The sequence below is a fragment of the Lissotriton vulgaris genome, chromosome 9, assembly GCF_964263255.1.
Source record: "Lissotriton vulgaris chromosome 9, aLisVul1.2, whole genome shotgun sequence".
In the NCBI taxonomy this organism is placed as follows: domain Eukaryota; kingdom Metazoa; phylum Chordata; class Amphibia; order Caudata; family Salamandridae; genus Lissotriton; species Lissotriton vulgaris.
The window spans coordinates 637,880,663-637,903,148 of NC_141697.1; the positions used below are offsets into that span (position 1 = coordinate 637,880,663).

At 42.2% G+C, this 22,486-nt stretch overlaps 1 protein-coding gene across 2 annotated transcripts in view; it reads left to right on the plus strand.

The window, feature by feature from the left end:
• The window catches only part of LOC147692007 (transmembrane protein 272-like), a 274,212-nt gene that overhangs the window by 195,580 nt on the left and 56,146 nt on the right, over positions 1–22,486 (plus strand). For both annotated transcript variants that reach the window (XM_086938300.1, XM_086938299.1), the window contains exon 4: positions 8,943–8,982. In XM_086938300.1, coding sequence (XP_086794426.1) covers positions 8,943–8,982 — 40 coding nt within the window. The remainder of the gene's footprint in view (positions 1–8,942; positions 8,983–22,486) is intronic.

Genomic DNA, 22,486 nt, shown 5'->3' on the forward strand with positions numbered 1-22,486 from the left:
TTGGCTTTCACGTGTGTTAGGTAGACCATGCTCTCCTGCTGATCTAACCAAATGATCTCCCGAAGAGTGCAAAAATATTCACTTCACGTCTCAGGTCAGGTGATGTTTAAATTATACTGTAAAGTCAGGCAGAATCGGGCGATTACATACTTCGGGTGTAAGTATGAAATTCCCTGATATTTCACTGATGGTTGAAATGTACCAGACCCCTGTAGCTTGAAGTCTTGTCTTTTAGGGGCTAGACATCATGCTGCAGATATTTGTTGAGGTGACTGTTACATTCTTTCTGTGATGAAGAATCCTGAAATTCCCCAGTGGGACTTTTTAGGAAGGTGATGGAGCCAAGGGGCTGGAAATGGAGCTTCATCATTGTCCCTCACAGACTGCCAGAAGGAGAGTAACAGATGTAAGTTGCTGTGATATAGGGCTGGAATGATAAATGTTGGCAAATTTCTCTAGAGCTAACTCTGACTACCATGATGTTTTGTCCCTGGAATGGGTAATACCCAAACAAACCCTGGAAAACCAGTCATTTTCTGCTTTGTTATACTGATTCCGTGCTCAAATCAGGTAAGATTTACCAGTTGATTTAAGCAGGTCGTAAATCTGAGTAGGAGCTGAAGTGTGGCATCAAGACTCTGGGGACAGAGTGTTTTTTCTGCTTGGGGAAGGAGGAGTGCTGCTTCCTTCACCCGTAATATTATAGTGGGTCGAGGGGGCACATGGTTATGCCTCTGCCAGCAGCCCCAGCCGCATTATGTTGAGGTTTTATCAGGTTGGAAACATACTTGGTAAAACTGGGCCTGGAGTTCACATACTTAGTAATCAATGGCGTGGGAACACTGGCCCTGACTGAATAGGCTGCAATGATACTCCTCTGGGGATATCGCTCTGGCTGAGTCGTAATGGGAGCCACATCGAGAAAAGCAAAATGGCTACCAGTTGCCTATACCATCTCCGTCCCTCGATCATGGATCAGGATTTGGTATATTAAAGTATTTGAGGCTTGTATTTTCTTTGTTATTGAATTGAATTAAATTCAATTTATCTTTATTCGGATGCAGAGTTTATTCATAAAAGCACAGGTCAAAAATATCAGTATTAAAATACATAAAATATTTAAGAACACGAGAGTATAAAAACAACAACATCATAAGAGACAACATCCATACAATAACGTATTACTACAGGATAGCAGCGTAGCAGTGCAATATAACTATAAAGTGCATTCAGTTTCGTATATTCACTGTTAAGTGCCTCAGTTTAAGTTGTTTAATTGTATTGGTTACATTGGTCGTAGTCACTCATGTTTATTTTGCTATAAATGGAAAATGGTTAATTTAGGAGAAGGAACAAGGTATAAATTAGCCTTGTCAAAGTGTATCCAGACTATAGGAGAAAGACTCTATAATATTCATCATCTAACTTTATGGTTATTATATCTTTAGATATCTTCTCTCAATTCAGTTCATTTCAATTCAATAATCTGTATTCGATCACTTAAAAGCAGATTATAAAAGATACAACATATGCATATACAGACATCATGGTTGTAACACAATTCGAAAATCAGAATCAAAATGAAAAATGTCAACAAGATTAAATCCATTGCCAATAATTAAAAAGATAATTTACTTATGCATCCGTATAGCACATTCTAAAAAAGAGCCCACAGCTGAACATAAATCAGGTCAATCGAAATGCTGCAAATAAAGCAGCACTATATTATGTAGCTCAGCAATAAATAGCATTGTGTATAAGTGAGAAAAAATGTACAAAAGAAAAGAGAGTGCAGAAAAGTCTGGGAAGACACCTGATCAAAAAGGTATATACATAAATTAGAAGAACCAAATTGACCTTGTGGGAAACATAGAACTCATCTGACCAAGCCCAATTTGAACCGGGACAAAAGCATGTGCTCACAAGGGCACGGAACCAAGCTAAACATAGGGTGCCACCCCCAGCGTAGTTTGTACGAGACAGTATTCCCTGACTGAGGGCCTCATTAATTCTCTACCCTCCCTCTGAGCCCTTCTGTCAATTTAAAAGCGACCCCCTCCCCTTTGTCCTTCTTACGTATATCTGTGGTATTCTAAAAAATACCAGCATTTCAATGGGTTATATCATTTTGAATTGTTCAAAATATGGTGATATATTTACTTCTACATCCACCCATCTACCCTCCCGTTGACTCATAATTATTTGTATACATTTTTATAAACTGTATTGAAAGCAAATAAATTCTCCTGTGAAATAAACAACGCAGCGGTGACGTCATGAATGCAACAGCGATGCTATTACTAAAGCACTGACGCCAAAAGTGCACCACTGACGTCATGAATGCACTACCATTGTCAAGAAAACTCCAATTATGTCAAGAATATATGCACATATTGTGGCACTAGTATTCTAAACTCCAGGCATACTGATCATCAGTATAGGATACACTGAAGCGTATCATTTACATCTTTTCCCTTTGACCTCATTTGGGGGTTCTACAAGACGCCTCATACGTAGAAAAGTTGACTACTTGAGTGCACAGGTAAATAGCGACGTTCTTGGCAGCCTTCTGCATATGACGTCACAGGAAGCAACAGAAAGCACATGCTCAGCTTACAGAGCTAAGAATAATAGTGTTTATTGAAAGCGTCATATTTCGAATCAGTGACCAGATGACAGCATTCAACAATATTTGGGGCAAGGGAGTAGCCATAGAATTAAAATACCACCCGCCCCCCACTTCAAACCAAAGGTCTTATGGCACAAACAAACGTAGCAAGTCATCACTACCCAGAAGAGCCCTCGTGTCCTCCCATCCAAACATCTGTCCATTCATCCTTTATCACTTTTCATCCATCTGCCGATACTTACCATTTCACCTTTATATTCTGTCATCATTCATTCTTTCTCCCATTATTCAGTCTTTCACCATTCCGTCCATCCACCTATCCATCCATATCCAAACCTATCCATCCGTCTCCAAACCTATCCATCGATCTATCTATGCACCCTTTCACTTGTCCATCTCTCCATCCATCTTTCACTCATCTCTCGCCTTTCAGTCACTCAGCCATAAATCCTTTCACTAATCCATCCTTTCATGCCATACATCCATCTTTCCTTTCACTCATCCAGCCACCTTTCACTCAGCCATACATCCTTTCATTGATCCATCAACCCTTCCACCCACCCATCCACTCATCCATCCAGTTATCCTTTAACTCATCTCTCCTTTCACTTACTCATCCAAATATGCTTTCACACATCCATCCATTCATACACCATCTCTTTCACTCATGCGTCCATTCTTTCAATAATCTATCCGTCCACCCTTTCATTAATCTATCCCCCATTTCACTCATGCATCCATTCTTTCCCTCATCATTCATTTCTACCATCCATCGACCTTTCACCCCAACATCCACCATTTCACTCCCCCCATCCGTTCATCTTCCCTGTCTCTCCTCCCATCTGTACTATATCTGATCATCCATTCACCCTACAGCTCAGCCTTTCATCCAAGCTTTCATTCATACACCCACCCTCACTTTCCCTCATCCATCAATTCCTTCACTCATCCATCCACCCTTCCATCCATCCATCCACCCTTTCACTCATCCATCCATCTTTTCACCCATCTATCCATCTACCCTTTACCTCAGACATCCAAACTTTCACTCACTGAATCAGCGTTTTGTGCCAATTCGCAGACAGGAAAGGTCCATCAGGAACCCCTCCCCTGCTGTAGGTGATAAAGTAGGGGGTTCACGATGCCCCAGCATCCCGCCTTTCATGCATCCATTCATCCATCCTTTCACTCATCCATCAATTCACCCTATCACTCCAACCAGCCACACTTTCACTCCATCCATCCATCCAAACTTTGACTCATCCATCCATTCTTTTACTCAGCCATCCAAATTCAGAGATTGCCACAAAGTTGACCCTGCACCCGAGAAGCACAAATAAAATATATAATGTATAATAATATCACCGTCCATTCCAAGGATAATTTCAAAGGGAAATTTGAAATTCTCCTTGGAATTGGACGGTGATACACAGGAGAAGGAAACACTTATTGCCATATTCGCAAAACACAATGATGGGATTACGGATGCCCCATTAATATTAAAAGATGCTGTCGATACTTTGTTGATCACAGATATGCTAAGTACACAGACCGATGATTTTAGAAATTACCCATAAACTGACACTTGGAAGAACAAAGATTAGAACAACCTTTTTAAGCCCTGAAGAAGTACCAAGAAAGGGATGAAACGCGTTGACAAAGCAATCGTGTTGTCTCTGCAAAGAGTATTATTTTGAAATAAAAAGGACTGCGTGTCTACAATCAAAATAACTATGTTCTACTTTTTCATTGGGAAGCTACCTGTTTTATCATAGCTTTGGTCTTATGAACATTATACTACACTGTTATTATACATGATATGTTTTATTTGTGCTTCTCGGGTGTAGGGTCAACTTTGTGGCTGTGTTAGGGGGGTATTCTATACCGCCTATATTGGGGTGTGTGTGGGTCACACCCCAGACATGTCTGCAGCTAGGTATTTGAGGATTATTATAGGCTTAAATAAATAAGAACTGACTGGTGCTGGAACCTATGCTCTGACCCTTTCCTTTGTTCATATATACTTTCAGTCATTCACAAGCCATAATTTCTCTCATTGTCCAAACTCCCTTTTATCCATCAACCCTTTTATCCATCCACCCTCCCTTTCATCCATCCTCCTTTCACTCATCCATCCATTCTTTCACTGACTCTTACAACCATCTTTTCACTCAATCATTTATCCATCCATATATTATACCACCCATTCACTCACTCACCCGCTCAACGATCCATCTATGCCTTCAATCACTCACCCCCCCCCCCCCCTGCCTTTGTCTGGTCTGTTGCAGACAAAAGAGTCCCATAAAGCACTCCACCCCTGTTCTAGCTGTTCAAGCAGAGGAATTACGGCGTCCCTGATTTGGGTCCCCGTTTTTGTACGAACGTAGGTTAGATCGAGATCGTAGAGCAGGGCCTACCAGAGATGCCTGCCCTCTACCCTTGTCCCACAGTACCAGCGGCCTTCCTATTTGATGTTCCCGCCATTGCATGGATTGCCTCTCGGAGGTGATAGACCCTAGTTGTCATACAGGGAGTCACTCTTGCCTCTGACTCCATGATTTGCAACTCATTATTGAGAACACCCTAGAAAGGTGCACTTTGCCTCGAGTGGTAGATACTAGGATGACCACTTGGCATAAGGTCCAATTCTGGGCAGTAGACATTCAGGACAAAGGATCAAAATTAAGGACAGAAAAGCAAGACAACAAGCCAATTTCATGGACGTTTCTGAGTAGGTGAAGCAATAATTTTAAAGTAAATTAAAGACACTGCTGACCGAAGTGAAAGTAGGTTTATTTTCTTTGGTTTGTATAATATATAGCACTACAGAGAAAGTATTCAGACATCAGTGGTTATTTAGAAATTAGCAAACGTGCACACTAAACAGAATATGACAGAGAGATTGGTGTGTGTGTGTGTGCGTGTGTGTGTGTGTGTGTGTGTGTGCGTGTGCATGTGCGTGCAGTCTGTGTGTGTACATGTATGTATGTGTGCATTTCACACTGATTGATCCTGATGAAACTAGTGGGGGATTTCAGCCAACCTCCTTTTAGTGCTGCTGTCCCTACCCCTAATTCCACCAGCCTAGAAAGGGCTTAGCCTTGCTAGTAGTAGTATCAAGATATGGTACTCCTGGAAATGACAGACTGCAGCATTAGCAAAGCCAATAGGTCTGATGAGTGCTCTTTAGTTCTGGCAACAGCAAACAAAAAAAAGCCAAATGCAGGTTAAAACAATTGAAATAGATTGCTTTGATTATTCATCGGCCTAGGCGACCCCTTGGTGTCTTCCACAATTTAATGACCAATAATTCATGTTTAGTCTGGGGCTCACACAGCTTTTTCTAGGCTTGACTATTTCTCAAAGCCACTCCTCAACCTTGGACGCATTATGAATACACATGATCCTGTCAGAGACTAGTCATATCATTCACCATTGATATTCAGACTTGACCTTGATGGGCAAAGGTAGCCAGCGGGGTGGAGACTTAATGCATGGTTGCTGATGGATGCTAAACTTATCGCCTAGTTAATTATGGATATTGACCCTTTCAAATTAATGTAGGGACGATGCACTCCCAACCGCTATTATGGGAAGCATTAAAGGCTATGGTCTGAGGCTCTGTGATCAGATCCTGCCAATCCATACACCAACCAGCATCCAACCACCCTCCCAGATCAGTCCGTTCGCCCATCCATCCCTCCATCCATCCATAATCATCCATCCTCCCAGTCATCCATCCATCCACCGATCCATCCATCCTTCCATCCTCCCTGTCCAATAACCTTTTTATCCACCCCTCCATCAATGCGGCAATCTATCTATCTATCTATCTATCTATCTATCTATCTATCTATCTATCTATCTATCTATCTATCTATCTATCTATCTATCTATCTATCTATCTATCTATCTATCTATCTATCTATCTATCTATCTATCTATCTATCTATCTATCTATCTATCTATCTATCTATCTATCCATCTATCTATCTATCTATTCAGATCAATCCATCTTCTTGACCAATTCAGTATCCATTTATCAATCCGCATTCTATACATTTGTACCCACACTCTTCATCAACCCATCCATCTGCCCATCATTCTCCCTGTCCACCATAAACAACAATAAGAAAAACATTACAATTATTTAATATGCTCAATGTAAATCAAAATGTAGATGCTTAAAAAGCCAAGAACCAAGTTATATGAGAGAAAAACAGCAAATAATTCAAATAAATTTGAAAAACAAAATAATACAAGCACAACAGGCAACAGGTGAGAGCTTTTCAAATGTTCCACAATGTTATCCATTCTTTTGAAAAATTCCTCTCTTTTCCTTTCATTGCACTTGAACACATCAACGTTTCTTAGAGTACTGGAGGCCAGTTTTAATGTCAGCTCTGTCAATATAACACAAACCTGTAAAATGGAACATCCTGAAAGTATAGCAAATGCTGTCTGTCATAACCCCAATAAGGACAGCTAGCCCTGGGCTCAAATTACGAATAGGTCGTGTAATTGACGGACAAGTGGTCACTCTAGTAGATTATTGTGTGGTATCGCGTGCATACACTGTCCCCAAGACATACTAGACTGTCAACCCCCCCCCCCCCCCACCGCCCCAGAACTTGTATTGATCCACATTCGGGGCTCAGTTCTTTGAGATGCCCTCCATGTGTTCAAAGCCGTCCCACTACTTAATACCGTTCCCCAGCCCTATACGCGACATAGCGCTCTTGCAGACTGTTTCCTTTTCTGTCCACACTATACCACTCCGGTGTACCTAGCAGCCTGTCCTGTGACCCTCTGTGTACCCTTTTGATGTATTAGATTAGTGTCAGGCTTATCATACCTCATGAATAGCTCTGTCATCTCTTTTTGTTTCCTGTTGGTGCATTCTATTGCAATTTGCAAGAAAATAAGTGCCAGGGCTCTCGTCAGGAGGCCACTGCACCTTGTACCACACATTGACCCTGCCAGCACTGCCAATGATAGTAACAACACAAAAGCTAACATTAACAATCCTACAAGTGTGACAGTTCGGACTAGTTCAGGCCTCCAAAGCTATAAGAATGGCTTGGGTGGCAAGTAATAATAATTTTTAATGTATATTGTGATAATAATTAACTGTTGTTGTGGTCTTCACTAAATTAGCCAGACAGTGGCACCTTGTGGCAGACTGTCCCAGACCCTGGTGCTGACAATTAAGTGCTGGTACCGGGCACTGGAAACCATGCTCAAATTAAGCACAGGCTATTCTTAGCCGCAGCTGATGTAAGTCCCACATGCCACTCTTTCCAATGCACCTTCCCTTGATAAAGAAACATGAATTGTCAGCGATACCTTGTCAGCGATACATCAATTCCGTATCAGCGATACCTTGATACTGTGTCAACGATACATCTATAAATTGTCAGCGATACCTTGATACCTTGTCAGTGATACATCAAGACCGTGTCAGCGATACCTTGATATTGCATTTGCGATACATAAATACTGTGTCATCGATACCTTGATACTGTGTCAGCGATACATCTATAAATTGTCAGCGATACCTTGATACCTTGTCAGTGATACATCAATCCCGTGTCAGCGATACCTTGATACTGCATCTGCGATACATCAATACGGTGTCAGCGATACCTTGATACTGTGTCAGCGATACATCTATAAATTCTCAGTGATACCTTGATACCTTGTCAGCGATACATCAATACCTTGATAACGTGTTAGCGATACCTTGATGTACCATTAATGCACCATTAATGATAAGTGTAAACCAGTGATGTCGAAAGACTTGAGCATTGCTATAAATGTACTGGTGTTGTCAAAATGAACCAGCGATGGTATAATTGGTAAAGTGGTGATGTTATAATTATGCAATTGATGTAAAAAGTGTGCCAGTGATGTCTTATCAGCTAGGGATGTCAAGAATGCACCAGTGATGTAAAAAAGGAGCTAGTACCTGCTACAAAGCACTGCATTTGCTGAATGCACCTCAAGTGATTTCATTAAATGCACTACTGATGTAATGAATGTGTCAGTGATGTAAGAAAAGCACCTGTGAGGTCACGAATACAAAAGAGATGTAATGAAAGTACCGTTGATGCTAGGAAAGCTGTGCACCAATAGTCATGAATTCACCCGTGATGTCATGAATACACCACTGTGCATGTCAATACATGTATTTTTAGATGCAATGAATACAACTGAGCTTGCACAATTGTTGATTCTTCTTGAGATGTATTTTTCTCTTGACATCCTAACATTTGTTTCCATAAAATATAAAGTTTTTGTTTTGTTTTAGGGAGACCAAAGTAATGGGAAGCACCTCTACGCTGATTTGGGTAAGTTTGGTCTATTTTGATTCAAGTTAAAGTTTATTTATTTTGGTTAGTTACTTAAAACCATTGCAACATCATAAAACGACCAATAAAAATCATTATTATTCACCTGTAAAACCAATGGTGCACATGCTAAAATGCAGTACAGTGCTTACGTAACTAGTGTAAAAATGTTTGATAAGTGCCTTCAATACACACCAATGGTGTATGACAGTAAAATCAAGAGTCCTGGAAGTGTGCAGTGCTGTAAAGACGTAACTGATGTAGAATTAGATGATAAGACCATCAGTATACATCATTAGTATTTGCCAAATGAGACCAGCAGTTCACCTAGTAAAGTGCAGTGAAGTGCATATTTGACTGGAGCAGACTCCTCGTGTGTAAATCAGAATAGGAATTATCCCCCATCGTGAGCCATCTTTTTTGAATTTTAGCATTATGATTATAAAATGACAGCGTCCAGTTTAAGAGCCAGTTTCTTCTTCATCCACATATTGCAAAAATTGCTAATGCAAGCTTTTTTGATTCAGTAGAAATGGGTCTTATTGCTCTTCCTTTGGTTTTTCTTATTGCTCTTCGGACATCTCCTTTTTTCTATTTCAACTTTCATAGCCGCCATCTGTAAACATGAATGCCATCCCTGTTCCCACGATTCCACTTCACTTCAGCCGTCCTCTCTTGTACAGAATGAGGAGGCGATGCAGATTTACAATGGCCCAATTAAAACAGAGTTCTGTTATTCAAGGAGAGAAAGGAGGAACTAGAGTAGCTAGTTCGTTTCCCCTGGGATATAGTGGTTAATCAAAGAGAACTAGCTACGTCTGTATGCTATGTTATCAACGAACTACACCTGTGATCAAGAGAGGGTATTTAAAACCTCCTTCTCCAAGCACTCAGTTCCTTCGGACCTTGCAACCCGATCACAGGTATTCCATTGGGCATGGAGACACAGCCAAGTAAGTAAAGAGGCTGGTCCCCGATCGCGGTACAGCCGCCAGTCATGCTGCCTTTGACCATAACTGAGCGTGCAGCACTTTACCGCTAGCAGCGTGTGACCTCCGCTCCTTTTTAGACATTACCTTTTTTCTCCTTTTTCTCCACTACTAGAGTGCTAATAGGTCCTGACTCTCCTGCGGAAGTCCAGGGAGTTTTGTCCTCTGTAGACAGGAGTAAGCATCCTACTTGTAGATAATTTACACATTTATTTTACGCATCTAGGTACTAACACCTGTAGGGCATATACCAAACCGCCAATTGCTACGTTCCGTCACAAGCGCCTACACCCCCGCCTTATTCGCTCACACGTCTAGGCACCAGGCGCTAACCCACCCATGTGCGTTTTTTAACTTTATGTGTCTCTTGTTTGTCCTTTTTTCTTTACAGGTACAAACTGAGAGGAAATACCTCTTACATATATCAGAACCTTAGCGCGTGCTTCACATACAGGGCACTGATAATTACATAGTTCCCTGTTACACCCCCACACATAGGTCCTGAAGACAGCCAGTTTAATAAAAAGGCCTGGCTGAAACTAGTCAACCACACTGGACGTGGGAGACCTTAAGTCAACCCCTACATGTCCCAAGTCTTTGTTTTTAACCTCTGCCTGGGGCCCACCAATAAAGTAACCGTTAGGGACCCCAAGGACAGAATTTTAAAATCTCATGCAACACACCTGCACAGCACACTCACCTTCCCAAAAACCCGCTCCGCAGTACTCTGGCGTCGCAGCACACCTGAGGTGCACTTGGTGCCTCGGGTGGGCCCCGATGATGAAGCACGCCACCAACTAGGTTGGTGGGTGAGGGCCTTCATACTAAACAAAAAGGTTTCCCATGCAGACACATAGCATACAGACATAGCTAGTTCTCTTTGATTAACTGCAATTAAAACAGAACCTGGAACTGTATTATAGAAAGTGCACCAGTGGCTCAGTGGCGTGTGAGCCTGAGTTCAGCATCCCCCAGGCACTTAGGGGGAGGTGTACTACTTTTTCACACAGCGCCGTACAGCAGTCGTAAATACTGCGCTGCGTTGTGTGAAACGGAGATAGGAGGAGAGCGCCAAATTTGCTAAAACAAGGCACTCACCTCCAGTCTCCCTAGCACTGGTGCTGAAATCAGCTCCTGTGCGCCATGTGGACACCTTTGCGCCGGGTTGCAAGGGTGTTTCTGTGAGTCTAGCCTAGAGTTTGTACTGGAAGGGTACCCTTCCAGTACCAAATACTATTCTGAAACTTACTTCAGACCTTTTTCCTCTTTGTATGCATGCTGTACAGTGCAGCACACATGCAAAGTCGGATAAGGAAGAAAAAACTAAAGCATTTCTCCTTCCTTGTATCTACTTTCAAAGGTTACAAATAGGGGGGGTCCCAGACTGGGACCCCCCTATTTGTAGGGAGTTGGAAGTGGGCAAACCTCCTAGGGGGAATAAAGAAACAACTAATTTATTAAGGGTCTCACAAAGAGATCCCTAACATACCATGGTGGGAAAATCATTTAAAACTCACATCATTGTACAGAGGATTAAAAACATGATGTTATGACCATAGAGCGTATTCCCATCACTTATAGCGGTTGGTATTTACCAGAAGTGAATGAGTGATTACCTTCAGCTATGTACATTGATCAACGCATACCATCAAATGAGGCCACAAAGAGACTTAGGGAACCCTCTAAACCTATTATTTACCTCATGAGTTGAGAGGGGATGTTCAGGTCGCAAAATTCCAATTTAGAATGTATCCTCTAATTGCTGTGAAGGAAAATTTCCCAAAAACTTATATAAGCAAACCGATCTACTGATAGACAAGATCATCTTAGATGGTGAAAAGTAAACTAAAAACTTAATGCAATCAAAAGCTCACCTATCCGTGTAATTTGTCAGTTAAAACAAGGGAAAGAAAGCTTCAGCTCAGCTCGGAGTCGATACCTGGAGGTTTGCCTACTTCCAACTCCCACCCCTCTTTGTCCTAACAAAGACCCGTTACGTAAGGGAAACCACCCCTACAAGCACCAGGATCGAAACGTAGGCTGGCTACATCTTAGACACCAGCTTCTACTGCTAGCAGGGTTTATACGGCTGTATTGGAAGCCTGTTTTTTTTAAATGTGTTGGACCTTTGCAGGCTAATGTGGCCCCGAATTAGGGGACTAGCTTAGAATTGTATCTACAAACAAAAAGAACTTGATCTATTTGTCACTTGAATGAAAATTGCACCTCTTTATTTTCTTCACGAAACCCGTTCACAACCCTACCCTTCCCCCCTTTTTCCTCCCTCTTTCTGTGGGCACATGTATTCTTAGAAATTTATAACGTATAGCTACCAATAAGGTTTGTAGTACTGTGTGAATAAGAACATCGAACTGTGGATTTGCTTCTGTTTTCTATTTTTGTTTCTATCTTTTCAAATTCCTCTCCTTCCAGTCTGGGACCCCCTATTTGTAACACTTATCCACCCAGGTTCCAGTGACTATATTTGGGTTAACCCTGTTCTATATAACGAACAATCTACTTTCAAAGGGGCACAGTTTTCTGATGCTAACCCCAGTCTGATTTGTTTAGTGAATTTGGGTTTAGCATCAGAAACTTTGGGTGGTTGAATTGGAACGCCCATGCTCCACCCATTGTACACCTCCTTGGCTCTAAGTAACGCAAAGCAGAGTTGTGTGCTGCTTTGGATTACTTTCACGTTATTTTCAGTGCTAAACAAGCGCTGGAAAGTAAATTGGGAAAAAAAGATTTTGTGGCCATTTGCATAATTTTTGTGATGCAAATAAGGAGTAAAATCTTAGTAAACCTCCCCCACAGTACTGGAGAAGTGGTTGCAGACGCTTTCATGGCCACTTCTGTAATACATGTCCGCCAGTGAAATCTACGGGGGGCGTTCCCTCACCCTTGCTGTATTATACATTCATGGTCAGAGGAAAAGGAGCTGGCAAGGGGCACACCGTGTGCCACAAAAAGGAGGCATAGAGTCAGTGTAAAGTGTGGCTCACTGGTTAGAGGAGGCAGACCTGGAAGCAGAGGTCAGCCCGGGACCAGGGTTCAATTCCCGGCTCGACGGGGTCTTGAGTCCTAAAATGTCCATGGACTCGACAATTCTCGCTCCGGTGCCTACTCGATTCACGGGTTCACACTCTGCGACTCTGGGCAATAGCTTGCTTAATCTCCACAACGGCCCCTCACGGCGGGATGCCTGGCTTTCACCTTGCGGATACCCTGCCGGGGTTATCTCACAGGGGAACACCAGGACGGGTTCCCTAAGCAAGCGCTTAGAAACCGCTCGGTGATTTGTGCTATATAAATTCCTGTACATTTACATTCACCAGTCAGTGTGCCCTCGAGGACGCTACTTGAAAAGGGTGTCCCATGGTCGCTGATTGCATCTCCCTGCAGGGAAGTCTATGCCCCTCAGAAGGGCAGACCTCATTGCCACTAGTAAGGAGAATGCTGCTTCAAAAAGCCACTCCACCTTTTGAGAAGTCCCAGGGCAAGTGAAGGGTTGAGGCTACCCTGTAGGCTCCCTACCTGTCTGTATTGCTTTTAGCACTTTTAAATCCTCATGCACTGCTGATAAATCTTTGTGTTTTAAGTTGCATTTAAATCTGGCTGTGTTTTACTTATTTAAAAAATCGAATCTGTTTACTCTGATGCACTTTACCATTGCGAAGCTCGCTCCCTGCTGAGGCCATTTTGTTGTGCCTCACGCTATTACCGGTGAGCGCTCTATCCACCCACGCTGCATTACGCCTCGGCCCCCTAATTAATGGCCCGGGAGCGGACGTACAGCGCCTGGTAGGCTCCCTACATGTCTGTATTGCTTTTAGCACTTGTAAATCCTCATGCATTGCCGATATATCTTTGTGTTTTAAGTTGCATTTAAATCTGACTGTGTTGTACTTATTTTAACAATCGAATATGTATACTCTGATGCACTTTACCATAACGAGGGTTGCTCCCTGCTGAGGCCATTCTCTTGTGCCTCACGCTATTATCGTTTACCGCTCTAGCCTCCCATGCTGCGTTACGCCTCAGCCCCCTACGTATAGATGGCATACAAAGTACACTCACCCCATCAACATTCTCTCCCCTCCTCTCAAGGATGCGCCTGAGACTTGTTTGATTTTCGCAGTGTGTCCATTTTATTAAAATATAGTTCCTGGCCAATTACTCCATTGGCTGTCTTTATTCATTGTAAAACCCTTTAAACTTGTTTGTCAAAAATTCTGGTATTCAAATTACTCACACTTATATACATAGACATAGTCACTCTATTTACATCCCGTTCTCCAACGGGGCTTTGCTTAACATTCGGGCTGTGCCAGCAGGCCACAATCAAGTTCTCCTGCCCCCTTTAAGTTAACCGCCCTCCGGTCAACAGGGCCGCAGGTAAATAATCTGCCACCACTTGTGGCAACCAACGGCCTCCAGGGTAGGGCTAGAGAATCCAGGGCCACCAGCAGGTCAGCCCCAAATCTCCAGCCGGCCCAGGGCCCATGATGATTTTTAAGACCTGTTCTTAGGGTAAGAAATGGCACTGACCAAATGAGTCCCTGTGATACCTTTTGTCCAGGACCCGCCTACTTGAAGCCTTAATTCAGGGATGGGTGGGTGGGCAACTTCTTCTGCGACGTCCGACCCCCGTGAGGTGAAGTGAACAAAAGAGGGGGCATGTACTGAGGCGCTGGCTTTTCAAGCCTCGCGCCCTTGAACAGGTTCCGGGTCCCTCCGACCCCTCTCCTGACGCGCTTCCTGTTTACAAGCCATAATCCTTTCCGGGTCGGGTGACCCGGAAAAAGACCCCCTGCACTAACTGGTTGGCCCTTTGATTGCCACTAACGGAGCCACGCCCCTTATGTGGGGTGGCCCCTTGCAATGGCCCGGGAGTGGACGCGTGCAAAAGTCAGCGCCCGTCTGCGCCCGTCTGCGCCCGTCTGCGCCTGATCGGGACCAGGGGCCACTACGCCTAGTCTAACTACTGCAGTAAGACTAGTTTATTCAGCAAAACAATTGACGAGCAGCATCAGGCTTTCTCTGGTAACTGCAATCTTGTAAAGTTAGATGAAGCCCTCTCTGACTGCCAGCATTGTATGTTTTCCCTCACTTCTTCCATTCAAAGCAACGATTTCAATGAAAGGGTTCACCATAAACTTAGTGAAGTAGGGAAACTTAACTATACAGGGTCTCTGCACAGTACAACACCTAAATGTACACTTTCAGCTCACAAAGAATTTACATTCTATACCATTAATTGCCGATCATTCCCTAAACACCAAGCCAACATTTTCGATCTCCTGACAATTGATCAACCGGATGCTGTCTATTTAACGGAGACTTGGCTTCAGGAAAGCTCGCGCCCTGACGTAGCAGGGCCCTTCCTCCCAACTACTCCATTATAAGAAAGGACATGAAATTGAGGTTGGGGAGTGGCATCGTGAATATTTATAAAAGTTCTCTTGTATGTATAGCAGAAGATTTTACCAACACTGATTGTGAAGCTTTTTTATTTAAAATCTCGCTTATGCCCAATCTCACACTCTCTGGCATACTTTTGTACCATCCTCCGGGCCCAGCTTGGCCATGGCTCTCCTTCTCTAATCAAGTAGCCCCTTACATTTTAAAGGCTGCCAATTTTACTACATTGGGAGATCTGAATCTCCACTTAGATGATGCTAATTGTACCAAACGTTCGTTGGTCATAGCCGACTTAGAAGCGATGAACATTGAACTATGCAATTCAGGTCCTACCCATATAGCGGGCCATCTGTTATACCCTATTATTTCCAATCTGCCTGACCTTAGTTGTGTCCCTGCTCCTTATTTGTGCTGGTCGGATCATTTTGCTGAACCTTTCATGCTGAAAGTAATGTATTTTCCTTCATCGAACTGCCTGGTGCCTGAACAAAAGACTAGAAGATGGGCACAGCTCGATGTCACGACTTTTAACACATTTTTAATTGACAGCAGATCAGCTATTGAGCATATTTCGACTACTGATCTTGGTCTTATCCAATATTGGATTTTACAAGCGGTAGACACTTGCCTTTCTCTGTCCAACAAGTGTTCTAACAAACATCTACCACCAACTCCCTGGTACACTGAAAGGCTTAAGAATGAAAAGTCTAAATGTAAAATCCTTGAAAAATGTTGGAGGAAATACTACAATGAAGAGGCTAAAGTGGCATATAAAAAGCCCTAAGTGAATACCATACTCTCTGTAAACTAGCCTGCATCGAGTTTTTTTCACATAAAATCTCTCAAGCACAAAACTGCTCCAAAATGCTTTTGAAGGTGGTAAAAAACTAGCCGGCTAGGAAACCCAGACTACACCCCTTGCTCTTACCAGCACTCAATGTGAAGAACTCGCTGTTTACTTCACGGATAAAGTTGAAAAGATACACTACGTGCTGCAGAGTAAAAACTCTCAAAATACGCTGTCTGAGACAGAGTCTACTCCTAATGTTACTCAGGATCCAGTGTTGACAGGGCTCAATAATAATACCTCAACCTCCTGCAAATTGGAAACTTGGACAATCTTGGAACCTAGCTCCTTTAATCTTCTTTTGGCGAACATTAAATCTTGCTCTCCTCGTGACTTACTCACTATTCATATCCTTAAGCAGCTTGCCACTTCTATACTTTTGATAATTATGAAATTTTTAAATGCCTCCTTACAGGAGGGCTCAGTCTCGCTGGAATGGAAACATGCTATGGTGCTCCCTCATCTGAAGGAAGCCAATGCTGATCCTGCTATACCATCAAACTTTCGTCCCATCTCACTGCTTCCAGTTTTTTCTAAAATTCTGGAAAAGCATGTTAATGGCCTGTTGACCTCTTTTGTGGAGTCTCAGAATTTTCTGCACGTATCGCAATCAGGGTTTAGAGCTGGCTTCTCCACTGAATTAACTCTCCTAGGTGTCACTGAAATATTAAGGCACTGGTTAGATGAGGGAGAAACAGCAGCACTCATCTTGCCGGACCTCAGCGCCGCATTTGGTACAGTGTCTCATTCCGTCTTGCTGAATACCTTGCAGTCCTTGGGCCTTGCGGGCACTGCCTTACAGTGGCTCGGTTCTTTTTTAACGGCCCGAGCTTTTCAGGTCATCTCTACATCGGCCAATTCTAACCCTTATCCGTCCCAATATGGTGTTCCACAGGACTCTCTGTTGAGCCCATTGCTTTTTGTGTATGTCCGTCCTTTGGCTGATGTAGCTGAAGAGGCTTGACTGTCCCTTTTTTGCTATGCTGAAGACACCCAAATTATCTTTTCCCTCTAATCTTCTAAAGGTTCGGAACCCTCTGTTCTGCAGTCAGGTCTGAGCAAAGGTGCATCCTGGTTGCAAAACAACCTGCTCAAATTAAATGGGGACAAGACTGAAGTCATAATCTTAGGGAAAAATCATGACCTTTGGGGACCTCAACACTGGCCCTCTGAAATAGGCGCCTTACCCTCGCCGGTACATCATGTTCTTAATTTAGGCTTCATCGTGGACGAACATCTATCGATGAAACAACAAGTCACCAAGTTGTCCTCTACCTGTTTTACTATTTTAAAGTGGTTGAAGAAAATGTTATGGTGATTCTCCTCTCTGCTCAGAAACCAGTTGTCCATGCCCTAGTTACCTCAAGGCTAGACTACGGCAACTCTCTTTATCTGGGCTCTAATAAAGCAGCTATTCAGAAACTTCAAGTGGTGCAGAATGTGGCTGCTAGATTGTTGTGTCACGTGCCTAAGGGTTTCTCAGTCTCAGGTTTCCTTTGCGATTTACATTGGTTGACATTGGGAAACCAAGTCAAATTTAAAGCTCTGCTCTATATGTTTAAAATTAAAACTGGAGTGGCCCCGAAATATTTGCAAGATGTAGTTCAGCACTACCAAGCCCGGCGCCTTCTGTGCTCTGCCCAGCGGACTAGGTTTATTGTTCCACAATTCAAACTTTCTCGCATACTTGGTCGGTCTTTTTCTTATTAAGGACCAACCCTGTGGAACTCTCTAGCGGTCTCACTACGCAACAAAATCGTGTAAGGTGTATTTTGCAAAAGTTTGAAGACTTGGCTCTTCAATCTCTAATTCCTCCTTTGTTCAGTAACTACTCTTTCCTACCAAGACAGCGCCAGGAAACTACTTGGGGTAGCTGTGCGCCATACAAATTCAATGTAACAAAAATGATAATAATAATAATAGGCAGTGCATTATCTGCAATATAAATGAACCTATTACCAGTGGCGGGAGGAGGAACTTAAAGGGGTGGGGCACCTCGTGTATGCATTTAACATGTGGGAGCTTTTCACTTAGTACATCAGTTTGTATATCACTAGAATGAGAGGCCTTTATTTAAACTGTTGATAAAAGCCTCTCACTATTACTATGGCAACTGATGTACTAAAGTGCAATGCTCCAGCATGTTAACAGCTTACAAGAGACTAGAGCACTTTTGTTCAGGATGCAACTTTCATATTTATAAGTGCTCTCTTGTTTGCTTTTAACATGCACGAGCTATGCTGCGCTTATACGGAGAGACCTTTATTCTAACTTTAATAAATGCTTTTTCATTTAGAGATATTAACTAATTTACTAAATAAAAAACTCTTGCATGTTAAAAGCTTGCAAGAAACTAGAACATTTTTAAATATGTCACTTCAGGATGCCCACATCCTGAGGTCACATATTTAAAAGTGCTCTCTTGTATGCTTTTAACATGCATGTGCATTTCACTTTAGAACATCAGTTAATATCACTAAACTAAAAAGCATTTATTAATAGTTTTAATAGAAGCATGTCAAAATAGTGAAATAAACTTATGTATTAAATAGTAAAATGGCCCACATGATAAAAGCACAAAAAGGGACACTTTTAAATACATGAGTTCTGAATGTGTGCTTTGCTGTGACAGCCTATGCGCTGTTTTGTTGTTGTTTCTAAAACAGTAAAAACGAACCTCAGGTTGGCAGGCATAATAGATGGCCTCCATACCCCCGTCCCACTTACCTGTCAAATCCTGTTTTGGAACATGCACGGCAGCCCTCAATAGGGTGCGCTGTTGCTGTTGCTGTTCCAGTAAAGGTTGAGAGGCCTGAGGGCAGGGTTGGATTGGGATTCAAAATCGGCCCGGGCACACAAAAAAAAAAAGTGGCCCACATTTGCATATTGCCTTTCCTCAAAACACTGCTTTGGTGAAATTTTATTTTTTTTAAAAGGGGGTATACAAAAAAATGCACGGATCCGTTTACACTGGTGAATGGAAATAAGTGAGGCCACTTCTGCTCAGGCCCCCTGCCCCGCTAGGTGTGCGTACATTAATGGGCAGGCCCTGTGAAAGTAAGAAAGTTACTCCTCTGCCTGTTGCTAAACGTGAGGTAATGTGCGCCCATATGCCTCCAGGAAGGCCACTCCGACACCCACTGGGCCGCTAGCTGTATCGGAACAACAGCGACACTGCCCAAATCTTCCCCAGACGGCTCAAAAAGCAGCCCACAGTTGGAACTCAGCACCGGCCCCTAGGGCATTGCCCGAGTGCCCGTGTTACCAATCCGAGGCTGCCTGAGGGTGCCAAGCATGCCCTCTTGGCATCTGATGCAAAAGCATGCATGTGGCTCGAGGTCACAGTGTCTCATGACTCTTGAGATCTCGGGTCACATGCCTGCAGTCTTTCACACCAACGCCCTTTCCCAACACGTCACAGGTGATGAGTTGGGAAAGGGTGTTGCGTTCAGCCTGTGAAAGTGATTAGCAGGCAGTCCGGGGAATTCAGGGCTTATGCCCTAGACGCCTGTGAATGTTTGTAACTATGATGCTACTGGCATCATGAACGGGAGATCTCTTCAGACCTCCAAACATTGTAGTCCTGGGCTGGCCCTAGGTCCGCCATTAGCCTGCACAGGCTTTTTTTTAAAATCAACAAGCTGAGGGACACATGATCACTAGAGCATGTGTCCCACTCGAAAGTGCCAGGCTGCCTGACTATCATGCAGCAAGTGTGAGAGGCAGCTAAGCACTTAAGCAGCACCCAGCACCAGCTTAAAACCCTTTTTTAATTAAAAAAAATAACTTATGTGGATAGTATTTGCTCTTTGCAATTACCACCCACATAACTTGAAAAAACTTGGTGGGCAGCACCCTCTAGTGGCAGCCACTATTGCCTATTGCAAGACACAATGACTGGACCGAACATGAACATGAGATCCTAAATGTAGTAAATTACTTGAGTACTCACTTGTAATAGATCAATACTAAAGTTGTTTACCACACTTAAGATCTCATGTTGTATTAAAACTAAAAGTCTGTGGCTATGTCGGAACTTTCATTGTCGCTTGTAATAGGATAATAACTTAGTGAAGGACATCACTGCCAATCACATATTGACTTGTATCAAGTGTGACACGACTTCTTTTACATCAAAATCAGCATCACTCGTAGAGCATACAAAATTAAAGCCAACATAAAACGTCACGTCTTACACTACAAATAAATATTACAGAAACTACAAGAGGGCTGTCCAACAATAGTAAGTTGGGGCCAGATCTCTGCCAGACTTTCAGCACATTCACAGGAGACAAATGTACTTACTGTTTCTCTAAATTGGAATAGTTTACATAGTTGTTATTCTGAAAATGTAGTCTTGCTGCGGACCTTGAGAAGCAATGCTGAACGCAGATGTCACTTATAGTGCGGGCATTTGAAATTATGTGAATCTTCAGAGTCTTCTGCAAAATTAGGCATTTGGTACATTTGCTGCATAATCCATAATCGGCTGCATAATGTGCAGATATTACACCAAAAAATTATGTTTCCGATTTAAACGGATCACAAGTTTCTAAAAATATAGGTATATATGTTGCTGCACAGTGGAAGCCCCTTCACCCGGTGTTTAGACAATATCGAGTTTTGAAATATCTGGAGACATAAATATCAGAAATTAAATATAGTGACATGCAAATATCATGATGTACAAATATAGTTGACCAGAATATTGTTTTCTGAAAATAATATCGTTTTAAAGAATATTGATGTTTTTAATATCATTTTTAGTAATCTAGGGCCAGATGTAGGTCGCCCTATACCGGTCTGTAACTGCCGAAATGACGAATTTCGACCGTTACCGACCGGTATCAGGCTTTTCAGATGTAGGACCCTAATGTTAGGATTCGGTAATTTACCGAATCGGTAATTTAAGGAATCAGTAAATTACCGAATTCTTAAATACCGATTCGGTAAATTACCGAATCCTTAATGTAGGGCGCACTCAAATGAGTGCTTTTCCAATTTTAGGATTCGTTATTTGCCACCAACTACAAAGATGGTGGTAAATATCGAAAACACCAAAAGAACAATTTTTTGCAAATTATTACAGTGCCATGTGGCAGACATACATGCCCTTAGTATGTGTGCCTCGTGTGCACCCATACACTATTGAGGGGTGCAAAGGGTGTCAAAGTGACACCCTGCCACCCTTCAATGTGTTCCCCCTTCGGTAATTCACATTCATTCCTATGGGCCTCCAGGCCCATTGGAATGAATGGGAATTACCGGTAAATAACGATTCGGTATTTACCGAATCTTACTGATTCGGTAATACTTACCGAATGAATACCTACATCCCATTTACCGATTCTAAAACCCCGAATCCATAAAATTCAGTATTTTAGAATCGGTAAATCTGGATTACCTACATCTGGCCCCTAGTTCTTAAAAATATCATTTTTTTATTATTTTAATATTTTAGTTGATATATTAATTTATGTTACTGTTGTTTATAGAAATGTTATTTTGTTAACAAATAGCTTGTAATTGCAAGTGATTTAGATTTTTTGATTCAACTATTAATAGTAATTTATAGTGTTGTATCAGGTTGTTGGGTTTTTTAGGGTGATAGGGTGGGAAGTTAATTAGGTAATAATTAATGATGAATTATTTAATACATTTTATTTAATGATATGATTGATATTTATTATGAAATTATTAACCGTATTCATATTTAAAAATCAATATTTTTAGGAGGAATAATGTCAAAGATATTTTTCTGATATTTTGGTACTTACTGTTATAAGTATAGGAGCATGATATTGTGGTAAAGATATTTTTGACACAATATGTTTGTCAGATATATTGTTTACCACAGTATTGTGTCAGTGATCCCTTCCCAAAGGTTGACTTGCTACCTTTCTGCTGCTTATTGGTTTATGTGGGTATTAAAGTAGTACTGATCAGGTAAAGCCGTGGACCACCTAGTGATAGCATGTGTAAAAAATGACAAAATAATGCAGCAATATTAGCACAAAATGTGCTGCTTTATGCCACTAATTTCCCGTTCCTTGCTGGATAATTTAGCCAACTGTCCTGCATAGTTTGGGCCTTCTTTGCTGCATAATTCCAGTGGCCCCACTTATCGTGCCCGGCAAAAGCCAACTTAAGTTGGTCATCTTTTACACGAAAAAAGACACCACTCACACTCACACCGCCATTCACTTAGAACGAGACAGACACCTTCATTCATCCAGTTTTCGCT